Source organism: Colossoma macropomum, unplaced genomic scaffold (genome assembly GCF_904425465.1).
Source record: "Colossoma macropomum unplaced genomic scaffold, Colossoma_macropomum, whole genome shotgun sequence".
In the NCBI taxonomy this organism is placed as follows: Eukaryota; Metazoa; Chordata; class Actinopteri; order Characiformes; family Serrasalmidae; genus Colossoma; species Colossoma macropomum.
In genome coordinates this window covers 14,111,173-14,136,416 of record NW_023494793.1, presented here as the reverse complement: position 1 = coordinate 14,136,416, position 25,244 = coordinate 14,111,173, and the positions used below count along the sequence as shown (strand labels likewise).

General features: G+C 37.5%; 1 protein-coding gene across 2 annotated transcripts in view; it reads left to right on the top strand.

Moving 5' to 3' along the window:
• The window catches only part of inpp5l (inositol polyphosphate-5-phosphatase L), a 53,384-nt gene extending 29,457 nt beyond the window's left edge, over window positions 1–23,927 (top strand). The window contains exons 5-16 of one of the 2 annotated variants that reach the window (XM_036578568.1): window positions 2,127–2,190; window positions 5,891–5,994; window positions 7,044–7,096; window positions 9,205–9,324; window positions 10,644–10,728; window positions 10,871–10,966; window positions 13,563–13,637; window positions 14,354–14,427; window positions 14,559–14,670; window positions 15,199–15,264; window positions 15,383–15,448; window positions 17,698–23,927. In XM_036578568.1, the coding sequence (XP_036434461.1) occupies window positions 2,127–2,190; window positions 5,891–5,994; window positions 7,044–7,096; window positions 9,205–9,324; window positions 10,644–10,728; window positions 10,871–10,966; window positions 13,563–13,637; window positions 14,354–14,427; window positions 14,559–14,670; window positions 15,199–15,264; window positions 15,383–15,424 (891 nt within the window). In that variant the 3' untranslated portion in view covers window positions 15,425–15,448; window positions 17,698–23,927. Of the gene's footprint in view, window positions 1–2,126; window positions 2,191–5,890; window positions 5,995–7,043; window positions 7,097–9,204; window positions 9,325–10,643; window positions 10,729–10,870; window positions 10,967–13,559; window positions 13,638–14,353; window positions 14,428–14,558; window positions 14,671–15,198; window positions 15,265–15,382; window positions 15,449–17,697 lie in introns of both variants that reach the window. The other variant, XM_036578567.1, reaches the window with a different exon arrangement.
• The last annotated feature ends 1,317 nt before the right edge of the window (window positions 23,928–25,244 follow it).

Below are 25,244 nucleotides of genomic sequence, written 5' to 3'. Positions count from 1 at the left end.
GCAGTTACAGTGACCTCAATATCATCCAAAACAAGGAAAATAAGTACGTGTAAAATGTTGAGGTCAGTTTAACCCCAATGAGGTCTATTTGACACCAATAAACACCGATGCATACAAAATATGTGCAAGACATTGATAATATATGATCATGTTAATTTTATGTTTACCCAGTCGTCATCATTAGGAAGAGTCATTAAATATGAAGTAAAAAAATAATGTCAGCGATTTATTTAGAGACTTTAAACATTGAGTGGGATCAAAATGACCCTAAAGATCATAGGAGGGCTAAAAACTGATACTGAAGGTTTAATATTAAAGTTTAGTACTTTGTAAATAAAAAAAATATTGGATTAGTATGAGTGTTAGTTTGATATACAAGGTTTTAATATCGTTATCGGCTGATACGCAAGGTTTCTACATTAGCAAGGGCCGATACTCAAGGTTTCAAAATCAGTATTGGCCGATACTGAAGGATTCGATTAGAGTTGCACCAATAATGTATAGTTACAGGTGCCAGTTCTGGCATGTAATGCCAGTACTGTCAGTATCGTTACCACAAAACAGTTTCTGATGCACACGTGCGCTGGCGCATGCATGAGCAGACAACACATCAGCAGTTGACAAGCAGCAGTAAAAATGTTGGCAAAACACTTCTACCAGTATTTTGTGAAAAAACAGTAGAAGTGGGTGATACACCAGTTGGAATTCGTCCTAAGCTATTGGTTTCACCGATGCCATACAAATACACCAGAAAACCCAGATAACCTGATAATGTGTACACACAGTGTAAAACACTCTAACAAGAGCACCTTAGCTCAACTCCTGAGCCAGGCTTTTTCAGGAATCCCTCATCTTTCACTGTGTGCGTTAATGTTAGTCCAGATTGTTACTGAGGGGGCAAATGTAAGGAAGGCATATGGAAGGAACCAGTCTCTTGAGGTAACCATCTTAACCGTCTTTAGTCTTGGTTTAGCCTTTAGCCTAGCAGCCCACTGGCCAAGCCTGTATGTCCACTTGCACCACCTGAATCTTGGAAGCTTGTTAGGTTAGTTATAAGACAAAATTAGTAGCGGTATCGGTACTCAGCATCGGGCCATATTCAAGAAACTGGTATCGTTATTGGTATTGAAAAGGATGAAGTGACATCAATGCATCTCTGGAATCAGTATCAGTTTTGGCTGATACTTAAGGTTTTGATATCAGTATCGATCTATACTCAAGGTTTTCTTATTGATAGAAGACGATACTCAAGGTTTTAATATCGTTTTTGGCCATTACCCAAGGTATCAATATCAGTTCTGACCGATACTCATCAGTTTAGTATCACTACTGGCTCAGGTTGCAATATTTGTAGCAGCTGATACGCAAGGCTTCAGTATCGGTTTTGGATGATGTTTAAGGTTTTGACATCAACATTATAAGATACTCAAGCTTTCAATATCGGTATCACCTGATATCCAAGCTCTCAATATGGGTATCAGCTGATACTCAAGGTTTGAATATCAATATCATACAATACTTAAACTTTTAATATCCGTATCAGCTGATATCGGTGATGGATGTTGCTCAAGGTTTCAACATCTATATCGGCCTATTTTCAAGGTTTCAACATCAGTATTGGAAATTGTGCAATCTTTATAAAAGGTTTGGTGCTGTCATGGCAACATTACAGTAAAGTGAACCTTAAATGGTTTTATTTCAATTTCTAGGTAATTTCTGGAAAAAATAAATGTCCATATAAATGAAGAATGACAGTTACATTTTATTTACTTTAGTCCTGAAAAGAAGATGTTATTTCAGCTAATATGAAGTTCACAGTATTTATGGTCATAAGTTCTTCCGTTTCTAATTAATTATTCAAAATGTAAAAATCTGAATCACAGAAAACAAAAAAAGGAAAACATTAAAACTGGGTTAAAAAGAGGAATTCATAGGTTAATACATTGTTCTGCTTTAAACATGCTGTGTTTTTGTCTCTGAGTGTTTGGATAAGGTATTGACTTCTGTGCTGGATGTCAATAGGCAATAATCAGGACAGTGTGTATAATTAATAAGTATGTATAGATAGTCCTTCTTTGTGGTTTATCAACGTAAAACCGCATGCTAACCTTCTTTTCTCTGTGCAGGCCCTGGGCAGCATGTACTTCATCCACAAGTCCCTGAAGAACATACAGCAATATGACTTCAATAGTGAGTTTCTGAAATGTTCTCTTACTTCACTGAACCAAAGGCATCTTCTGATCACTTTAATCTACATAGATAAACAAGGTTTTAATAATCTCATGTGCAGCGTCAACACACAGTCATTGTTCAAAACAGGCAGCTGGCTTGCACTAATCCAACAGCATGCAGATAAAGCATATGAAACCGAACACGGCGTTAGACAAGTCAAACACGTGGCTCTTCCATTCGTTCCGTTCAGTAGTGCAAACATTCGTCAGAAACTGTAGAACACTTTGACAAAGCCTTACTGTATCCTTTGGCTCTTTATCATTGAACTAATAAGGCCCAGCACAAAAGGTTTTAGGGTGTAGGGTTTGCTAATTCTTCTTTTTTATCAGGAGCCTACATTGTGTTGTAGTTATTAGAGTCCGACTGTGTCAAGAGATTGCCAGAAAGAGAGGAGAGAAAAATTGCAGAAAGGAAGTAATTTTAAGTGTCATATAGGACTGAACAATATAGTGTTTGTTAATTGTAAACATAATATTGTCCTTTATAGGGCAAAAAGCTGCAATATGCAATCACACCAGTAACCAGTCACAGTGGTTTTACTGTGTGCTGTGAAGCATGGGTGTTTGAACGAATCAAGATATTTATGTAATCCAACAAAAGTAAATTAATTTGGTCAAAATAAAGAAAAGAAATCTTTAAGCATGTTATTGATTTACCAACACATTGTTAATATACATAGATCAGGCATGACATTAGGACCACCTCCTTGTTTCTACGCTCATTGTCTATTTTATCAGCTCCACTTACTATATAGGTGCACTTTGTAGTTCTACAATTACAGACTGTAGTCCATCTGTTTCTCTGCATACTTTGTTAGTCCCCCTTTTACCCTGTTCTTCAGTGGTCAGGACCCCCATGGACCCTCACAGAGCAGGTATTATTTGCATGGTGGATCATTCTCAGCACTGCAGTAACACTGACGTGGTGGTGGTTTGTTAGTGTGTGTTGCGCTGGTCTGAGTTGATCAGACAGCAGTGCTGCTGGAGTTTTTAAACACTCACTGTCCACTCTATTAGACACTCCTACCTTGTCAGTCCACCTTGTAGATGTAAAGTCAAGACAGTAGCTCATCTGCTGCTGCACAGTTTGTGTTGGTCATCCTCTAGTCCTTCATCAGTGGTCACAGGACGCTGCCCACAGGACGCTGTTGGCTGGATATTTTTGGTTGGTGGACTATTCTCAGTCCAGCAGTGACACTGAGGGGTTTAAAAACTCCAGCAGCACCTTTTTGTCTGATCCACTCAGACCAGCGCAACACACACTAACACACCAGCACCACGTCAGTGTTACTGCAGTGCTGAGAATGATCCACCGCCCACATAGTACCTGCTCTGTGAGGGTCCATGGGGGACCATCCTGACCATTGAAGAAGAGGGTAAAAGGGGGCTGACAAAGTATGCAGAGAAACAGATGGACTACAGTCTGTAATTGTAGAACTGCAAAGTGCACCTATATAGTAAGTGGAGCTGATAAAATGGACAATGAGCATAGAAACAAGTTATGCCTGATCTGTGTATTATAAGGCATATCTTAATTGACATACATAATGTTATATATTTATAATGTTATATATTTAAAGCTCAGCCGAATTTAAACGAATGACTTTCAACTAGGGATGTGCCTGGGTACTCAAGTGCTCAAGTACTGAAGCGCCAGTATTTGAATACTGACATGCATATTTGGGTATTTGTTATGTTAAATTATCGGAAGGCAGAGAAAATATACGCACTGACAATTCAATGAAACCCTGAATTTATGTTTTTATAGCTGTTTAATATGACAGTTTTGTCAGTATTTATAAGTGTATTAAATTATACTTTGCTACTTCGAAACATGAGTGCCTGAATGTGGTTGCAATGTCAAGGATGTGACTGACGACACAGAGATAGCGCGCCTTTTACACAAACTAGAATAACTACTCTAACTAATGTTAGCTAGGTCCAGAAACAAATAAATGATATTTTCTCTGACAAACTTACATGTTAACTAACACATTATCATAAATTGTGTTAGCATTAGCTCATAAGCTGTTTTGCCTTAAAATTAGCTCATTAGCCCACCTGAAGTTGACCAAATATCCCTGCACTTAACCGAATATCTGTTCTTTAACACTTATGGATACTTGAATATCAAAATTATTGGCCCATATTCAAGAATCTCGTGTCGGTATTGGTATTGGAAGGGATGAAGTGATGTCAGTGCATCTCTGGAAAAGTAGCATGTTGTCATCGTCCACTGAGGAAAAAAAATCACCTGTAGATGCAACAAATCCTCATTATCGTACATTAGATTGCGTTAGCATTAGCTCATAGGCTATTTTGCCTTAAAATTAGCTCATCTGAAGTTGACTAAATATACCTACACTTAACCGAATATCTGTTGATTTTGGATACTTGAATATCAAAATTAGTCCGAATTAGTCAGTCACATCCTTACACATTTCAACTTGATGATACAGGTTTTTCCCAAATCAGCTGAGACATGTTTGATGTCTGAAGTTTGTTTCTTCAGTTTTGTGCTGGAGCTACAAGGCTAATGTAGCTAACAAGTAATGGAAGCTTAAAGGCACCAATGAGCATCATGCTAGCTGTGAAGTTACTGTCAAATTGTTAAATATTTTTAAATCCGGTGTCTAAATTTTGCTTCTTTAGTTTAGAACTAGAGCTGCTAGGCTAACATTGCTGGGTATCATCAGGTGAAAAATGGTAACGTACCAGACGACCAGATTTCTTTGTTGTTTTTGTAAAATGGAATGCAACCTCATTTTTGTAGGTTCATCATTATTTCATGTGCAACTTCTGACTCTCTTAAGTAAGCAAGCCTTAGACATTACTGAGCTAATGCTACAAACCTGCAGAATGACATTTCACAGCATGGCCCCATGCTCCAGTCTAAAGGCAGAACAATACCGGAAAGTGGGAGTTATGCAGATGATAGTGAAGTTCGCATTTTAGCTAAATGTATAAATATATGACATTTTACTAAATTGTTTTTCTAAATGAGTTTATGTAGCTTATCAACATAATTTATATAGGAATGCAGAAGGAATTTGGCATGTATTTATGGAAACATGATATGTGGCAAATGTAAAGGCACTGTAAGTCCTGTAGATTTTTCACCAATTTCTTTAACCCCTTAAGAACATGTGTTTAGAATGTGTTTAGCATCTACCTGCCACCATTAAACCTAGTGTTACTGACATGAGTATAGCAGAGTTGTGCTCTATCATATGGTATAGTAAGTGCTCAGCCTTCATCAAATCTTTGCCTCATTTAATACCATTACATAATTATTCATTTTTAACAACTCATTCTACGTTACACAACTTAACACTCTGAAACTGAGACTTAAGAACTCCTCTGATTTGGTTAGCCTCTCTGGGGGAATGAGGAGATTTTTCCAGTCGTACATTCTGGTCACGCTGTCTCATGAATAAGCTTTTAAGAAGAAGCCTAATAGAAGAGCCATAAAGATCAGTGCGCTGACGAATTTGGTTCCCCATTAAATTCATGTCCTATGGATCCTGCTCTCAGCACCCGCTGCGGGGTGAGGGGGAGTGAGGCTAACATTAGCGTATTGATTTTGTGTTTGCATGTCTCTTTCTCTCTCGTTCTCTCTCTCGTTTACTCACCCTCTCTTCCCTCCTTGTCTCTCCTAGCGAGGGAGTTTAAATCCGTCTCAGGACACAAGAAGTACGTGGGCTCCCTGGATGGAGTCACTACACTGGAGAAGGAAAAATTCCCCAAGAATTTTTGGACTGATGTGAGTTGTTGTTAAAGATGCTGCCTGATGTTAGTTTCCTAACATCGAATCATTTCAGGCATATGTGCTCCTCAACAGGTGTCGTTTAATATGTCTAGTCGTAACTTCAGTTTTGCAGTTTAAATTATTATTATTGTGGTAATTTAGAATCTGATTTTCTGGTGAGGCTGAAAACTAATGTTTCCTTTTTCTCCTCAATGACAAAGTAAAACATGGATAATCATGGAGAAAGCGCACAGTTGATCGAAATTTAAATGTAATTAATGTTTTCCACTCAATGAAATTTCCAGTCAAAATGGCTATTAAGTACAAGTTATTCATTTTTCGAGATTAATCATTTGCATAAGACAGAAGAAAGTTCACTTGCCTAAGAGAAGGTCAAATGAAAAATGAAAAAAAAATGATTACAAGACAGAAAATGGGATTCCTAACAACCACCTGCAAGACCTGCTAGACCAAAGCTGTCCCCATCAGATTAACAGCAACCCTGAGAGAGAGGAGAAAATCAAGCTGTCCTTCTTCCACTGTGAGAAGTCAGCTCAACACTAAGAGTCTGAAAGGATGTGTAGCTGACAAGAAAAATCAAGGAAGTTGCTGGTGCTCTCAGAACAATGGACTGACCACCTCAGAGTCCAGACCACCCGTTCACTGAATGTCCTAGGGATTACTTGGGTCATGATCAGGACCGAACTTTGGAGTATATATCCCTGCAGATTTCTCTGAAAAACTAAAAGCCTCCTGAAAAGAACAGAAGAATAATAAAGAATAGAATAATAGAAGAATGATAAAGAATAGAAAAAAGAGGAATAATGGCGAAGCGTGGACAGACTGAATATTGAAAAATATTTATTATATTATATTGATGTTGAGGCTTCTAGGTTTTAGGTTTTCTGCTTTTTTTCTGATGCTGAAAAATGAATAACATGCTCTTAATGGCTCTTTTAAAGGGAAATAAATTGATGGTGGTTTCTTACTTTTGAACAGCAGTGTATTTCAGATAGACAAGTACAGAATTTTACATCAAATTTCTCTCTATGTCCTTTTTTCAGATCAAGTGGTCAAGAAAAGGCTACATGAGGACACGGTGGATCATTCACAATCAGTATGTTAACACTGATGTGCACAAACACACTTACAGACACACACACACACGAGTTCACATACAAGATCCAAATGTCCCATGAGTATTACATATACACTATATATTACATATAGATACCTATATATATCTATGTGTAATAATATGTCCCATATGCATTTTATACACACACACACCACACACACACACCACACACACACACAAATATATTTATATGATGTAAGAACCTATGTGTAATAATAACGTCTTATATGCATTTTATATATTTAAGTATCTATGTATTAGAACATTCCATATGTATTAAATATCTAACTACCTATATGTATTAGCAATACGTCCTATATGCATTATATTGGTGTAACCACCTGTATGTAATAATATTTGCAAGTACCTACATAATATGCATTCTGTATGTAATAACAGTGTGCCGTTTGAATCATATAAGTCTCTATGTACTGGGACTTGTTTGATGCATAATGCATTACATATATATGTAACTGCCTTTATGTAATAATATATGTAAGTAAATAATATATGTTTTCCTGCAAAGTCAGGATAATCTTTAGCTGAAAATATATGAAAACAAGTTCACAGTGTCTTTCCTGCACATTCAGCTTTTCCTCCTCTAAGTGTCACACCTTGTGTGCGTGTCTGCATATTGCTTGGCCTCAGCTCAGCTGCGTGCAAAACAAAAGATGTGCATTTGCAGGCTGTCACTGGATGTGTGTGAATAAGCACGCAGGCCCATCAGATGTGCATTAATAGGACGGGCGTGGCAGCAGGTGAATGGAGAGTGAATGGAGGCTGAAGGGCTGCTGGGTGATAAATGAGGAAAGCCTCCATGTTACCTGGGCTGCACTCACACAGCCCACAGCTAATGACTTACAGCAACTGCAAGACTGACAGCACTGATACAGAGACTGACACACACATACACACAAATCCTTAGGTACACATGGGCAAACACGCACTGCAGCAGAAATACGTATCAGTGCACACGCACAGTACTGTACAAAGGTGCAAGATTTCCTGTTGAAACAGCCATTAAGTACAAGTTATTATTATTAATATTTTTTTATTGATTTTCTCTCAAACCTGGAAGCTTTATGTACTGTTTTAATAATGTTTTAACCTCTGTTTTTTGAAACTCCTGTTTTTTCACTTATTTTCCTTTAACTTTGTCCTTCTTTATGCAAGTGGATTTGTCTCCTCAGAAATATCTCCTGAAAAATTAATAACTCGTACTTATTGGCTGTTTTGACTGGAAATAAGTTATTGGTGATTACTGACCTTTGCACAGTGATGTACAGTGAACATGTGTCTCACATTATATTTTACAGTTAAAAACGGGTTTTGTGGGGGCTCGCTCTCCCTCGGTGGGTAGGACGCCCCCCCTTCTCCCCCCTTTACTCAGCGCGATGCTAATCAGCGCAGGCATCTGTTAGCTGACGTAACAGATTTGGCGGTTGACACTTTCCTCCGAGCGCGTTCAGCCGTCCAATGACGTTGTATGAGCGGCAGTCTGAAAAGAAGCGGTGGTTGGCTTCACAGGTCTCGGAGAAAGCCTGTGTTAGCCTCTGCCCTCCTAGCGTTGATAGTATTGTGTGATTGGGGGAGTCCTAACTAGTGGGTGTAATTGGAGAAAATTGGGTTAAAATAATAATACGGATTTTGTGTTAGTCCTCTTCTATTCCTTCATCAGTTGTCAGTTTCTGAAGTCAGAGCTGCTCCTGGCTGGATATGTTGGCTGGCTTTTCACTTCTAAACCTAGCAGTGACACTGACAAGTCTAAAACCGTCTTATACACTCATACCAGTTCCACACACACCATCATGTCAGTATCACTGCTATGCTGAGAAGGATACATCACCCAAATAATACCTTGGTCTTGTGGTCAGAAACTGACCAGTGATGGATGTGTAGAGGCGGCTGATAAATTGTGCCTCAACAAATGTAGTTGTACACCTGTATAGTGAACCTATAAGCTAGGTGGACCTCATTAAGTGACCAGTGGAAGTACAAGGAAGGGGTTTCAAAAAAAAGGCAACATTGATCTGTTCTGAAAAACAGCTTTTCTTTAGTTGTTTAAATGTATGTTCCTTTGTGTGTAGGGGCCTGGACCTGGTGAATGTGCACCTCTTCCACGATGCATCTAACCTCATTGCCTGCAACTCAAGTCCCTCAGTGTACTCCACAAACCGGCAGAAAGCACTCAGATACGTCATCAACAGGTTAGTCGTTATCCCAGCAATATGGCCACTCCAATATGTTTGTAGTATGGAAAAATAATTCAAACAGAAAAAGCTTTTAAAAAACTTTTGGCACCCTTATAAATATGAGAATTTCTATATTCATGTTGCTGTACTATTCAGCCCCAACAGGATCTCATGCCCTTATTTTGTGATTTTTGCTGGCTAAACTGCTTGATTTTGCAGTACTATTTTATTTACAGCAATGTTTGTACTTTCTTTGTTTTGAGGGAGAGGAAGTTTTCAATAAAACTAGAAATTTGTAATAATTTTTTTTATTTAAAATATTTCTGAGAAACAAGTACTGACACAGACTCAAATAATATTTTAAAATAATAAAAAAATTGTTTTAATGTTTTTTAAAGAAAAGAGTTTAACATTTTATGTTGAGTTGATGTTATGAAACGTCCTGTATAAAAAATAAGCACCATATTTCTACAGTCTAATATTGAGGAAAGATGAGAAAAGTAAAATAAATTGCTCTCAAATTTCTTTAGCTCGAGCAAAAAGCAGTGCAAAATTATCCATAAAAGAGCACAGAAAATTTAAAGTTCTCATGACAGAAAAGTCATTGACTTTCTGTTGTTAGCCACAGCATTGTTGCCTGATGGTTTCCACACTGCTTTTATATAAAATGTTCAGAAATTGGTTTGTCTTCACTTTAGATTAAATATTCATCGGCAAATGCTTCTCACTGTGCAGCAGAAAAGTTGCATGCTTACAGTTTCTGTGAGTGCACTTACACGATGTACATATTTGATTATCTGTATTGACAACTTTGAGAACAACAGTAACTTTTCATCAAATTCAGATCATACAAATCATAATAAACTCTCTCATAATCTACTTACAAACACGAATGTGGTGTTAATTGAAAGCTTAGAATACACAATTTCTTTGCTTGTTTCAATGAGGTCTAAATGTATAGTCGCTGTCAGAACAAACCCTTGTATCTCGATTTTTCTCGCTTTCATTTTTCGGCATACTAAAATGCAGGTTCCCTTTACACTGTGTTACAATGAATGATTATTGTACCAAATGATGACCCAAATTAACTTGGAATACAATTTTTTTACATATACTTAAAAGTTAAGATGGTTTTTTCATTCTCCTGCCATTTCGCAGATACAAAGTTATTGTCAGACAGTGACGACATATACAATTACAACATGCTGTTGTATCACCTGCGATAACTCAGACTTCTAAAGGTTAAATGACATGGAGCTAGCAAAGTCAGTTGTGTGTATTCACCTCATGTAATCTTACAGGTTTAGTTTGTTTCTGACTGTTTTCTGCTGCAGGATATCAGACTGTATCTACAGCCCTATGCCTTTCTTCCTGTTTGGAGATTTTAACTTCCGCCTCGACACACAAAGTCTAGTGCAGGTATGATTCAATAATTCATATAGTGCACAAGCAACCATGCGTTCATGGCTGCTGTAATGTCAGTGCAGAAAACAAAATACCAGGCCTCATTTCAAACTGACAGTGAGCTGTGTGATTTGTGTATGTTTCTGTTTGTGCACAGAACCTCTCCACTTCTGCTGAAGTTCAGACGGTGAAGAAAGACAGCAGTAACGAGGTGGAGAAGATCATCTATGAGGAAAAAGACAACGACCACAAGGTGCATCTCCACACTGTGGCCTAGAGAATTAGATTAGTGATGCTGTGCACTGATCAGCTCTAAACGTAGTAGTCGACAGGCTGCTGTTAGCTAACACTAAGCTAACGCCATCATTTGCAATATTACATATAGGCCCAATCCCATTTCACCCCTCGCCCCTACCACTTAGCCCTTAGCCCTTTGTTTTGCGCGTTCACGTCTAGGGGTAGGGTGTCCTGACTTTTGTTGAGATAGAGGAATGTGGCGAAGTATCTACATGGCCCCCCAAACGGAGGTTTTTCAAAGGCTGCACAAACAACCAAAGAAACCCACAAATGTGAGAATTTTCTCCATTAAAAAATTCCGATAACCATTGTATTGCCTTAGTTTAATGCTGTTTCAATGTGTTATGGTCCTTTTCCTTATAACAAGCATAAAAAAATCGCTAACAGTCTGCTAATGTCTCTGTAGCTAGCCAAATTTCCCGTTACACCTTAAATAGTCCAGCAGTACTGATGCTTGAAGCACCAGAATATAACTGCTGCTCCATTTAAGGTGGAATGGGAAAATTTGATTAAGAAACTGGTGAATAGCTGACTTCAGCGTCATATCACCAAAGAAATAAGGGTGGATGATAATTAATAATTATCACATCCCATTTAAATAAAGACCAGCAGTGAGGTTGCTGAAGTTTACCCTCCTCTGCTATAACTGCAGACTGGCAGGGTTGCCTACAGAGCAGCGCTAGTAGCCTGTTAATGAAGTAATGTTCTTCTTTATTTGAGGATTGTCACATTTCGTAGGGGAAGACTTCAACCACTACCCCTTATAACTCAGTTCCAAGGGGCAAGGTGATGCTCGAAAACAAGGTATAGGAGTGAAAAATAAGAAATGGAATTGGGCCTTATCCTGTATCCTGTTATCCAATATCCATGGCTATTGCTGCAGATTTATTCATTCTTTTCCATTAATAACATGATTTTTCAGTGGTGTTGTTGCATATCTAGAATGTAATGTATTGCATATTTAATTACAAATACTCTACATTTTTGAACAAGAAAATGCATAATTGGGTACATAATGAGCCTTTCAGACATGCACAGTGACCCAGAAGTTTTCCAGACATTACCCAGAGGAGCTGTATGTTTGAACGCAAATGTCTAAATCAGTTGTATCAGACATTACCTGGACTTGATCCTGCCAGCCCCCTAGTACAAAGTCCGGAGAATGTCCGGGTGAACCCACGTGTGAATAAAGCAGGTCATTTTCCAGAGAATTCACAGTGTGTGGGATCTTCGTGCACAGAGTGTAGCTGTGTCACTACAAGTAATACAATCCAAAATTACACACATGCGTAGAGTACCACGTAGTGTAGATGTTGCCAAGGCAACGAGCATCACGTGAGTCCAGTCAGAGTGAGATGAGTTTTTGTGTTTTTAATTACTTTAAAATGATATCAGACTCAGGAAAATGTACTTCACGTGTACTGTTAAAGAAGGGCGAGACGAAGACGTCGTGTTATGAGACACATAAGCTGGACGCCCGTCTCACCGCCGTCTTTTAAAGTTCAAAGCATAAACTTCGTCTCCTCTGCAGACCAGTTTCTGCTCCCTATAAACTTTCTATATGACGTGACGCACGTGAGCAGAACGTACTTAAACTTGCCGATTGGGAAAGTAATCGGATACAGGCGTTTACATGGTTATTATTCTTCTATTTAACAGATTATTTACAGGATCACACACCTCGTGCAATCGGATAGAAATTGTGTTTGGCCTCAATCGGACTAGTCTATACCGACTGCGATGTACACGTGGACATGTTCTATTCCGATTGAGCTATTAGTCAGATTATTAACGGATTATCAGGCTACATGTAAACGTGACTAGCGATATTTAAACCATGTCCTAGCTTACTGAAAAACCTGCATTGATGAATATTGTGGGAAATGTATTTTTAAATAAATCATTAATTAATTTTCCTGTTTGTTATGTGCTGTATAAACTGGCTACTTCAAGTTGTAATGGGCTTTCCTGTGTTTCTTGAGAAGACTGGGCAGAGCTGAGACTGTGAATATTTAATAATAAACACAACAGGCAGAGTTGTAGTCACATAAGGCAAATGTAAAATAGCAATGACATCACAGAGAAAGTGCCAGCTCTGCTGTTCGGTGCACTAACTGTGCTCTTCAGTTTCTGGGAGATGATTAATCCCCTCCTGTTGTGCTCACCCAAACATAACCAGCGCTCTGTCCAGCCAGATTTATGGCCGAGGAGAAGATATTGACTTTTTGCCAGTGGAGAAAATGCGTGTGTGCATTAAGAATGCTCACGCTGAGCTGTGATTCATTTTATGTGCCAGGCTTTTTGGACTTACTCTCAGCATTTAGCAGCTTGTTCTTCAAATGCCCTACATTAACCTCTGTCTTCTCTGCTCTCTCTCGCTGTCTTTTTCTTCCTCCTTTCTCTCTCTTTTTTTCTGCTTGTCATTTCCCCCTGCTTGTCTTTTTCTGCCCCTCTCTCTTATTTCAATTTCTTTCCTTCTTTTTTTTTCTTTCTTTCTTTCTTTCTTTCTTTCCTCCATCTCTGTTTCTCCTCACTCTCCCTCCCACCAGCAGGTCCTTCTCCATATTGAGACTAAGCTGTTTGCATACCTGCACCAGGCAGTCTTCAGAGAGAACAATGGAAAAGAGGTGAGTGTCCTGTAGATCTGGAGTGATGTATGACTTTAAAGAGTTCACGTCATGGAAAAACAAATTTTCCTCACCTTTTTAAAGGAAGAATTTACCATATACAGACCCTATATGGCAACTAAACTGCGAAAACAGCAAGTTTTAATCAGTCATGCTTGATATTATGTCACAACCATGAACACGTTTGCATTTGCCTCCCCATTCAGCTAACAGTTTAGCCGCCCAGCCATGTTGAAGTGTTGTTACAGCAGACATTCTGTAGCAGAAATATTATGGTGGAAGAAAATTAGAAAATGATAATTCCAAAACGCCAGCTTCCCTTAATGGTATTTGAAAAAGTCATGATGAACGGAACAGTACAAATAATCCTTAATATGTTACCTAAAATCTTGTTCCATTAACTTACATTCAAAGTTATTTCTTAGTGTCTAAGTTTTTTCCTTCTCCTCTGAAGTTTCAAATTCCAAGACACAACAGCAACAAACTTTTTGTTCTGTACAGTTTGTTCTGTACATTTCAGCCCAGACTGTTTTCTGAGTGAGGCACAATACAGGACAGCCAATCAGAATAGAGGTCTTAAAGGCACAGTAATAAAAACAGCCTGTTTAGTCTAAAGGGGTAAAGTAAAAATAGAAGAGAAATATAGAAAACAGCTCCTTTAAGTCAGCAATTACACAGCTCATCACCAGTGTTTCTCCTGCTTTTCACCCCCACAGCTCCTGAAGTATGACAAGGAGATAGAAGCGTTCCACGATGTCATCAGAGAAGAGGAGATTCTGTTCCCACCCAGGTGACTAACCTCCTGAGAACCAAGCAGAATTTACAGTAATCACTTGACGACCTGAATAAATCATCATCTTGAAGATACTGTGTATATGCTGAACGACTGTTGTGTTGATGTTCTGTTTATTTATGTTACAGTTACCCCTACAGTGAAGACAACACTAAACCCACTCAGTACATGAACACACGATGCCCATCCTGGTGTGATCGCATCCTCATGTCCCACAGTGCACGGGACATCATGCTCAGGGTTGGTACTGCCTTATAACGTAGTTACAAACAGTTAGCCTTAATATGGTAATGGATATAATATAAATTCCAAGTTACACAAAAAGAGCTTGAGAGTTCATAGTGTAATTACATTATTTTGTTTGGTGCTTTAGATGACGATTTTAGTTTTGAAGAATTTCAAATTTATTTCTGAAGATTCCTAATCAGTAAACCCCATTTTTGGATTGTCAGTTCAAGGATTTTTAGGGATGTAAAATTCTGACAGCAGTTTTATGTCAGTATGCATTAATGCATCTCACTTTCGCCCTTATTTAATTATTTTCATGCAGTTCAAAATTATTTTCTGTGACCCAAGGAACTGTTTATGCAGTACTGAAATATAAACAATAAGAATAATAAACCAAGCTTTTATTAGGATTTTAACATTTGAAAACAGCCTTGACACCTTTTAGTAAACCCAGTAAAATGAGCACATACTTCAGTGAATATAGTTATAATTAATTAGGACATTAAAAATGTTCTGTTTTTATTTGTTCATCATTCACAGGGAGAAGATGAGAATAACATTGTTTATAACACACTGGGCCCGAATGTCTGTATGGGAGACCACAAGGTAATTCATCTTCAGAAATAATAATCAATAGTACTATTAATTTTTAAAGAAAGGAATCATTTTAGAGTAATGCTTTGTTGTTTCCTCTAATCTGACACTTTTGTTCTGTTTCTTTAAGCCTGTTTTCCTGTTCTTTGCACTGAATCACAATGTCCACTGACCCACAATATGGACCCATAAAAGGGTAGGTGATATCTGGAAACTTTATAGGAGAAGAAAAAACATTTTTAATTTTGATGTATAATAATTAGAACTGTCTTAGTTATGAACGCATGGGTGAACACAATAAATCATTAACAGCACTTGACTAAACACATTTGACTTTTGACATTTGACATTTTAAAGAAGTACCTTTAGTATCTTCGTCACACTACATTGGACAGTGCACAGACAGCAAAGTGGAAAGCTCCTGTTCCTCTTGAGAGCCTCCATTCTAGCAATACATGAGCTTTATGAACAAGAGGGAAACCGAGAGGCTACAATCATGTTAGAGGTTTGACTGTGTAGGTATGGCATATAGACTCATTGGTTGGAACATACAGCCACTGTTGCTCTCACCGAATGTTGTTGATGGAAATCACATGATTTTCATGTTCAGGTTCATGCGAATGCTGCGTTCTTGCGATATAACTAATGTTATTGAGTGATTAAAAGTAATGAATACGTTCTAATGAATCTTATTTTGTCCATCCATACTGCTTTAACAAAATGCACCGCTTTTAAAATGGATAAATAAGCTAATAAGACAAATGTGATTAATTGCGGTTAACTGTGCAAAATAATGAAATAAATTACCGTTCATTACTGTAATCATTTGACAGCCCTAATATTAATGTTCATTCAGGACAGTTTCTGTTGGTCCACCTTTCAACAAATGTCCACGCAATGTAAACCACAGCTGGAGTTCTTAAATTTTGTAAAATAAATAAAAACTGAAAAACATTCAATATAACTGCAGCTCTGTATATAAAATTCACCTTGTATAGTTGGTTATACTTTCATTGGTATATGCTGTATGACTTTATATCCCTTCTGTCCAGTTCATTGCACACATTCACAGCTGTTTTGAGCCACTGAGGGGCTGCTGTGGGGATTACTCCTGTGTGTATAATAAAAATAGGACCCTCTGCTGCCCTTGATCTATGGCTATTGAATCCTCCACGTTTTGCTGTTTGCTACGTTAGTAACACCTTAGCGCAGTGCCATAAAAACGCCAGTGTTCATTAATTACATATAGCTGTAGATGCCTAGCGAGGCATATATCCTGGACTGTTGGTCTGTATTGGCATTTTTATGGCCGTGATTTTGTTTTGCTGCCAGTTTTATGTGTGTTCCATAGGCTACCGCTGTCAGAGGTTAAGACGAGTCTTCTTGTGGCTTGTACATCATTGTGGGGTAGCTCTGATGTGGTCAGTCAGGTTTGAGTTGAAAAGGTTGGAATTCTGTAGTGGGTTTGTGAATCGAAGATAGAATTCACAGTTACTTTACTTTGGTTAAAATTCCTTTTCTTGGGTATAAGAACTCAGGGTGGGCTTTGAAGAAATGAATTTAACTTAGCATTAAGCATAACATCTCTGTTTAGGTCATAATAAAATAAAGCAAATAAGAAAGTCATACTAAGCCACGCGAGACCGATCTTACCACAGTTATGCGTTATTGCTAAAACCCATTTGGATGGTAAAATCACTGTAACGCATGACGTGTTGTGGTCTTTTCCTTTTTAAAGTGACTAAGTAATACTGTATTATACAATAAATCAATGTTCAGATGATCATTTAATTTGTTATTAATAATATTTGCATGTCTTTAAGCAATGTTAAACAATGTACTTTGTTATTGGTAGACTGTTGTTGGCATGAAATGCAAAATGTCTATGGATTTAAAAATATAAATCTAGAAATAAACAAAAGGTTTTAGATTTCTAAAAAAATTAAAACAGCAGAAAGTAAAGACAAGTAAAATCAAGGAGAATAATTTCTTGGTCACTATTTAATGGAAGCAAATTTGTACAAGGCTTGTACAGATCCTGTAGGATATTTATTTATTTAATTTATATCTTTTCCAGTGACTGTTCAGTTGTCTGTGGATTCGATCTGCTCATCAAAGGCTTTTGCACAAACATGTGGAGGCCACTACCTTTGAATAAGAATCATCATATATTGATATTCATTGTATTATAACTTCATTCCCAGTGTTACATAGATTTTAAGGCCATTTTAGAATCTAGAGTTCTGTTCTTCATTCTGCACACAGTTAATATTTCAGAATTATTCACAGCTTCTAACAAGATCTCACCTTCACACTAGGCTTAATTTAAAAAAGTCATTTAATCATCAAATGTCCAGCGAGCATGAATGTATAAACAGGTATCAACAAAACAAAATGTACTTGCTCAGTCAATAACAAAGTGTCTCTGATTTCCTTCTTCTGCAGGTTTGCTGGTGGGCGTCAGTGAAGAAAAAGCGGAATTTAGAGACTGCATAGTCCCTAAATACATAGGATTGCAGTTCATATAATACAGTATCTCATAGCCTGCACAGACCCCCAGCTCCACCCCCCTCCACACACACACAGATCAAGGGAAAGTCTTTTTATATATAAGGTTAAAAAGAGAAAAAACAAACCCTTTGTGCACAGATTGTACAGTTTTACAGTTCTCAAGACACTCCAGTTTATTTTACTGCCAGTTATTTGACCAAAACCTGCAGCATGTAAATGCATGCAAGGCTGGCTTGCACGCTCTCTCGGTTTTAGTACTACTGTTTTTCCTTTTTTCCTGCATGCTGAAAACAGAAGACAGTTCCAGTCATGTACAGTATGCTGCTCAATCGCACAAGCTCTGCCCATCTTGCCACCACAGCACTCAGTAGAGGTGTGCACGCGCAGCATGGCCGAATATTTACGTATCACCGTTTTGTGTTTTTTCAGCTTTGACATCATATATGTGAACGCTTGCAGGTTAGGGCTGGATGATGTGGTTAAGATTTTTCAGCCTTTTGGCGATAAATAGTATAAATCAGTATTCTTGTGCACTCTCTGAAATGGCTTTTTCAGTTAGACAGACCAGATTTTAGTTCTTATTCTTTAAATCTGTGTTTTGCATCACACACTGCATGTTTGCTGGGGGCTGTTTAGTCCAGATATCTATCATTTTTTCACCAAAAGGCTGAATAAAAAGCGAGATATACAATACTGTGTAAAAGTCAGAGACTACACTTTGTTTTATTTAATTTGCAGTCAAAACTGTCATTAAGTACAAGTTCATAATATTTATTTTACAGAAAATGACACAAAGCCTCCAACACTAAGTATAATATCAAATCTATCAGTATTTAATTTGTCCGCTCTTTTTTCTGCACCTACTGCCACTTTAACTCCTTCATCTTTCCGATATTAAAACCAACCAGTTGTAACCTCCCAACAAAGGCTTTTTCCATAGAATCAGACATTATGTTGCCCTTCAAACCTTCACACAAGCAACTACACAAACACTCTTAAGCTCAATGCTATGACAGCTCAATACTATGAGTCTGAAAGGATGTGTAGCTGCCAAGAAGCCCTTACAGAGAAAAGGAAATAGACAAAAAGGAAGAACATTTGCACTAAAACACCAAAACTGGACAGCTAAAATATTGAATAGTTTTTGTGCACTGATGAGTCTAAATTTGTACTTGGGATTATTTGAATCGTGAGAAGTGGAAAATGGAACCACCTTCTAAGACTGAACTTTGGAGGTGTGAAAAAATATTCCTGCAGATTTGTTTGAAAAACCGAAACACAAGCTGTAATACCGAACTGAAGCTGTAATAAAGACAATAATAACAATAACAATAAAGGGTGAACACACTAAATACTGAAAAAACGTTATATGTTGTTGTTGAGGCTTTCTGTTAAATATATATTTTCTGCTTTTTTTCTTGACACTGAATAATAAATAGCTTGTACTTTATGGCATTTTTGACAGGAATTTAAATGAGCCCCCACCCAACAAAACTAAAAAACACATTTTAACCATTCCACCCTTTTTGAATTATCATTTATTTTATATGCTATTTTATTGTGTACAACGTTTTACATTAAAAAGCAAAAATATGCTTTAATTACATATTAGTAACCCCTGTTTTTAAAATGCAGAGCATCAAACTATGCCATACCGTGCTTATATGATGTAAACAAATTGTCATATATACTGTTTTTCGTTGCAAGCACTGAAATGAATGAAAGGTAGTCTCTGACTTGTGCACAGTACTTTATTATAAACGTCTGATATTGCTCCCGGCCCTTTCGCAGGTCTGTGTGTATCCACTCTCAGGCCAGCACTAGTGCACGCCGGGCTGTCTGTGTGGTTCTCAGTGTCTCAGAGGCGCTGTATCTCAGATATTATCAGATCAATAGAATATGTACGCAAGGACCACCAGGGACGAATTCGAAAGCCATCCGCACTGTGTGAAATATGGAAATCCCGCCCAGAGCGGCGCAGGCCGACAGGCCCTCTGACTTTTAATTAGAGCTTGAGCAGACTACTGAATACTAATATACAGCTATTCACTTAGGGGCTGTGAAAGACAACAGATAAGTCATGCTTCTTAACGTGATATATGAATATACTAGGGCTGCACCTTATGGCCAAAATACTAGCATTGTGATTATTTTATATGCCTTGCGATGCAATAATTTGCTTTGATTTATCAAAACACTCACAAAATGCTCATCTGGAACTGCGATTGGACAGTACACTCAGAAGGTGCTAAACTGTTGCTGGGGTGGTATCCCTCATGTCGCTGGGGTGGTACCCTCACAGGAACCTTCAAGGAACATTGACTCCATACATCCTGTCTTAACTCCAAGCTTTTTATTGTATTTGTCTGCTTTAAAGCATTACGTTATAAAATTGATTGTAGAAAGTGAGTGTAGTTTACCTTTAATCAATTTCACTGATTTCACAGTTTCATTGAGATGTAAGCAAAGTCATTCAGAGTGGTTTGGGGTGAAATTATTCATTGTAGAGAAACTTTGGATTTGGATTTCTTTACAGTGGTGGTAACAGGAACCAGGGATTACAATGTCTACAAAAAGAATATAATCATTTTATTCACTATCTAAAACAACCAGTGAGACAATATATGTCTTCTGAGTTTTTATATGTGATGTTGATGATGGTAAAAAATACATTTTCTTACGGGACTATTTTCCCTTAAAACACCCTGTATGTACCCTTTTTCACCATGAGTGGGGTTTTAAAAAAATGTGTTTTAGGCCAAACATTTCTCTCAGAACTATTGGAAACCAATGTCTCCAGCAGCAGGCAATGCATTCATGACCATTTTGTGTAATGACTTCCCGTGAGGTAGCTTTTACAGGCGTTAAACGCTCTGGCCGTCTGGTTCCCATCACCACCACTCTGAGCAACTCCACAGGTTTCATCAGCATTTCACACCAAACCACTATGAATGACTGTGTGTACATCTAAATCATTTAATTATGCAGAAATTTTAAAAAATTGCAGAAATACCCATTTACAACCATTGTTCTACCTTTGAGGGTATATTTACATTGTTTGTACCTTGATGAACAAAAAATGACTTGTACAGTGCCCTGTTTTCTGATTGGGTTGAAAGACATTGTAATTGATCCTAAGACTCATTCGTAGTCTTCTGCAGCAGCGAATATTGCAGAAACGATTGTCAAACTACATTTTGTGCAGCTCTAGGATATACATTTTGAAGTTAAGATACTTTTTTTTTGCATTTTTGGTTGGGGACATATATATAGATAGCTGTATACTGTTGCTTCGTGGACTGCATGCAGTTTGAATCTCGTCATTGTCTGGGTGATCTTTCATAGGATGTACTCAGCAAGGAGCGAGTTCTTTCACGGTGGAGCATATCGTCACTGTAATAAGAAAAGTACTTCCGAAATAGTAACTTTAAAAGAAAAGGAGAAAAGCTTCCTTAGCTCTGAACGCAAGTTAAAAAGGAATTCTACCAGTTTTTCTAAATGAAAAAAAAAAAGGTTTGGATGGACAGTGACGATATTTTTCCATTTTGATTGTCAAACTAACATCTGATTATTGTTCAGTATTGTTTATTTCTTGATAGTCAGCAGTGACTTTAAAAGCATATGTAGTTGCTTATATAACTGCCACTCTGACTTAAATACTCAGCCACCCTTTCCTTTTGCCTTTTATATTTACTTCCTATTACTGTCTGGTGGCCAGGCATTTTATTTGACGGTGTCCAATGTTCCCTTTCGGCAATGAACTGTATGCTGGCTCTTCTGTGGTGATAGAATTGACTGTGAATAGCTTTCCATGTATTCCTTTCTATGTTACTTTGCAGTTACTCGTTGTTATATCTGATTTGTTTCACTTGTATATACTGGGGCAGAGAGGTTTTCAGGAATTGTAATTAAGACGAGTTTGAATACATACATTTATAGATGAGAGTTTTGCAGCTTACAAGTACTCAGTCGCATCATGGATCAAACTCACAACAGTTCAACCATTTAAAGGCTTGATCACTGGCCAGTGAATATTTCTTTATTTCAAAAGTAATTAGATCCACTGATCATCAATATTCATTAACTATCGTTTAAGTGGGCACAAAACGATTACACAGATTTGACAAGGGAGTCATTAGTTCAACTCGACTACAATTTATTGATTTTATCCGTGTAATCTGAACGACCCCCCTGCCCAACACCTCCACCAAGCCAGGAATTCTCGAATCAGTAGCAGATCAATAATTTAAGTGCGAAGGTTAAATTACACGGGCTGTTTGTCAATAATGGACTTGTTGGAGTTGATTCATGGTATGGTGGACATAATATATTGCTCTCAAGGGCATCGTTCTGAACCCAAAGTCCAATACGAGGCTTCGTGCTTGTTTGGCATTGGCATTTGAAACACTACGGTTTTACAAAGTGTAATTTATATTTTTGTACATAAGCAGCGATCGTATGGCACTGTTCTTAGCTTCGAATCTCCTCAGGCTTATGTAGCTACCCACATTTGCACTTCTTGAGGATCTGTTTTCTTTTGCTCTGTCTGTGAGTTGACTTTGACCACTTAAAGTGTATGTTGTTCAGCAGCATTTTCAGAAAGTTTGGACCAAGTGTAGCACTGTTTGAATTTTAGAACAAGCACTATTCATATGACAAGTACTTTTAACAATGCTTTTAGTCGTAGGCTTGGTTTCTTTAAAATAGTTTGCAAAAGTTAGAGTGAAGAATTGGAACGAGACCCCCTCAAGGTGAAACAGGTCCCAATTTTTTTTTTCATTATATTTATTTCAATTTTTTTTTTTTGGTATTTCTTTTAAAAGACATCTGGGTGATGATAATATCTTAGAAGTGGCTTTTTAAAGTAAGATGACTAAAGCTAGTAAATGAAAATGCCATGTTGAAATGGCTTTGGCCCGAACCCAATAAAAAACCTGAACTAACACCCATCAAACCAGTTTTCCTTTTATTTTATGTTTTATTATGTCCTTGGAAAGAGATCTGGTCAATGATATTTTACGCATGGCCTTTTAAATTAAGATGGCAAGAACTAACAAAGGAAAATGGCACATTGATATGGCCTTGGCCCAAACCCAATGAAGAACTGAACTAACTCCCATCAAACTGGTCCAACATTTTTCCTTTTATTTTATTTTATTATTTCCTCTAAAAGAAATATGGGAAATGATCATGTTTTACGCATGGCTTTTTAAATCAAGACAGCTAAAGCTAGTAAATAAAAATAACATATGAAATGGCTTTGGCCCAAACCCAGTGAAGAACTCAACTAACCCCCCATTAAACTGAGAAAATCTTACATGTGGCTTTTTAAAGTGAGATGGCTAAACCTAGCAAATGGTCCTCCCATGTCTTTGGCCCAAAACCTATGAAGAACTGAACTAATCCCCCTCAAGGTGAAACTAACCCACAGTTTTTTCCCCTTTCATTTTATTTTGTATTATTTTATTTGCTCAGACTGACAGATCTGGGCAACGTGTGCAGATCAATGGCATTTAAAAGGCTGTGAAAGAGAAGGACCACTTAAATCCTGAGTTGTCGTAGCCCAGGTCTTCACCATTAACGCATTTGAGAAGATTAATGATGCTGTGATAGGGCAGGTTTAGATTTCTGTTGAGTGCTGGGTGAAGGGGAGAGATGTCAATAGAGGAACGGGGTTGTTCTGCGGTACCAGAGGCACCCAAAGAGTTCACCTTAACAATCATATCCATATCCTACAGCACTCAGAGCTCAAATACAATACCTAATGTACTGATATCACAGCGTATTGTTACAGTCCTAATCTGAAACGAGCTTCTTATCCTTACTCAGCTCTGCAGGTGTACAGGGGTTACTGTGCCAAATGTGTCTTGTTCTTTTTTACGCTTCCTCTTTTTTAGCTTCATGTTTAGCACCTTTGACATGACTTGGCAGGTATGAAGCTTCTAGCCTAATGCACAGTTAGCAATGACTAGACTGCAATGCTAAGTGGCCGAAAGCTTCACCGCATTGTCTGTTTGTACCTCCGAATAACAAGTTAACCTTGAAATTAATCTAAGATCCCTGTCGTTCTATATGATCATAACAGAAATGAATGTTTCTTTTTCAAAAGTGTATGTTAATATAAACTGTGTTTTAATTCCTTATAAAGTGTATATATTCATTGATACTTGTGTGATGTGTCATTTTTAACAAAAAGAATGAAGTACCTGCTTTACTGAGAACACTTAGTTGTCCAATTTTGCAGAGGAGGAAAGTGAAGTGTCACTTAACTAAAACTTCTTCAAAATGGTAACATAGGAGAAGCAGTTCTTAACATTTTGGAAAAATTGAAACTTTCAAAAGTCCTGCTTAGTTAAATGGTTAAGATGTAAACAAAGTCACTGAGAGTGGTTTGATGTGAAATGCTGCATTCTAAAGAAACTGAGTGCATTTACATGCGCATAATAATCGGGTAATAGGAAAACTCCAGGTCTACGTGAGTCAGGCAGTAATCGGATTTCTGCTGTTTACATGACCATTTGAATAATGAGATAACTGCAGAAATCCGATTATGATTGGATTATTGAGTGCATGTAAACACACTCACTGAATCAGAATTGTTCATAGTGGTGATAGGAACCAGATGTCTGAAGAGTCTAACACCTCTAAAAGCTATTACATGAAAAACAAAGTTATATAAGTTATTTTTTATATAATATATATATATATATATATATATATATATTATATTAAGTTATTACATGAAATGGTTACAAATATGTTACCTTCTCTCTGAGACATTATTTTACAATAGTTTTGAGATGAAGCTTTTGTCATAAAATGTATTCAAAACATGAATCAATTCATGGCTGCAAGTTACATACAGGGCATGTACAGTCAAACAGCCCCAAAGAAAACTTCCAAATTTGTCACTATGTCACCATTATCAACATTGCATATGAAACCTAAACCAAATGTAAAGAGTGCTTGGAAAATGCAACAAAAAGTAAAAAATAATGGTGCTCTTTGGTAGGGAATACAGTCCACACTAAGCCTTCTTCAAGGTGCTTTACATATAAAAACTCGGCAGGCATGTGTGGGTTCACTGGTGGGTTTGGATAGTAAATGAAATGGCTATATTTGTGTTGCACCATCTAACAAAAGCCTTACATGTGGGCCGAAAGAAACGTCACGCTTTCGACTGAATAAAGTTACCCTTTCACCGTGTATAGAGTGAATGCTGCACCGTTTTTACTGGTGAGATAACTTGAATTTTGGTAAGACCTCATCTATAGTTGGTGGAAGACATCATGACCTCTGGTCACCATTGTTGAGAAATCTGTGACTCTTCGTTTCTCTACAATGAACCATTTCACATCAAACCACTCCGAATGACTTTGTTTAAGTCTCATTGATTGATTGATTTATGCAGAAATGTTGGAAAACTGATGGAATTCCCCTTTAGCCCCTTATAAGTCCAGGCTTATTACATACTAAGGCTT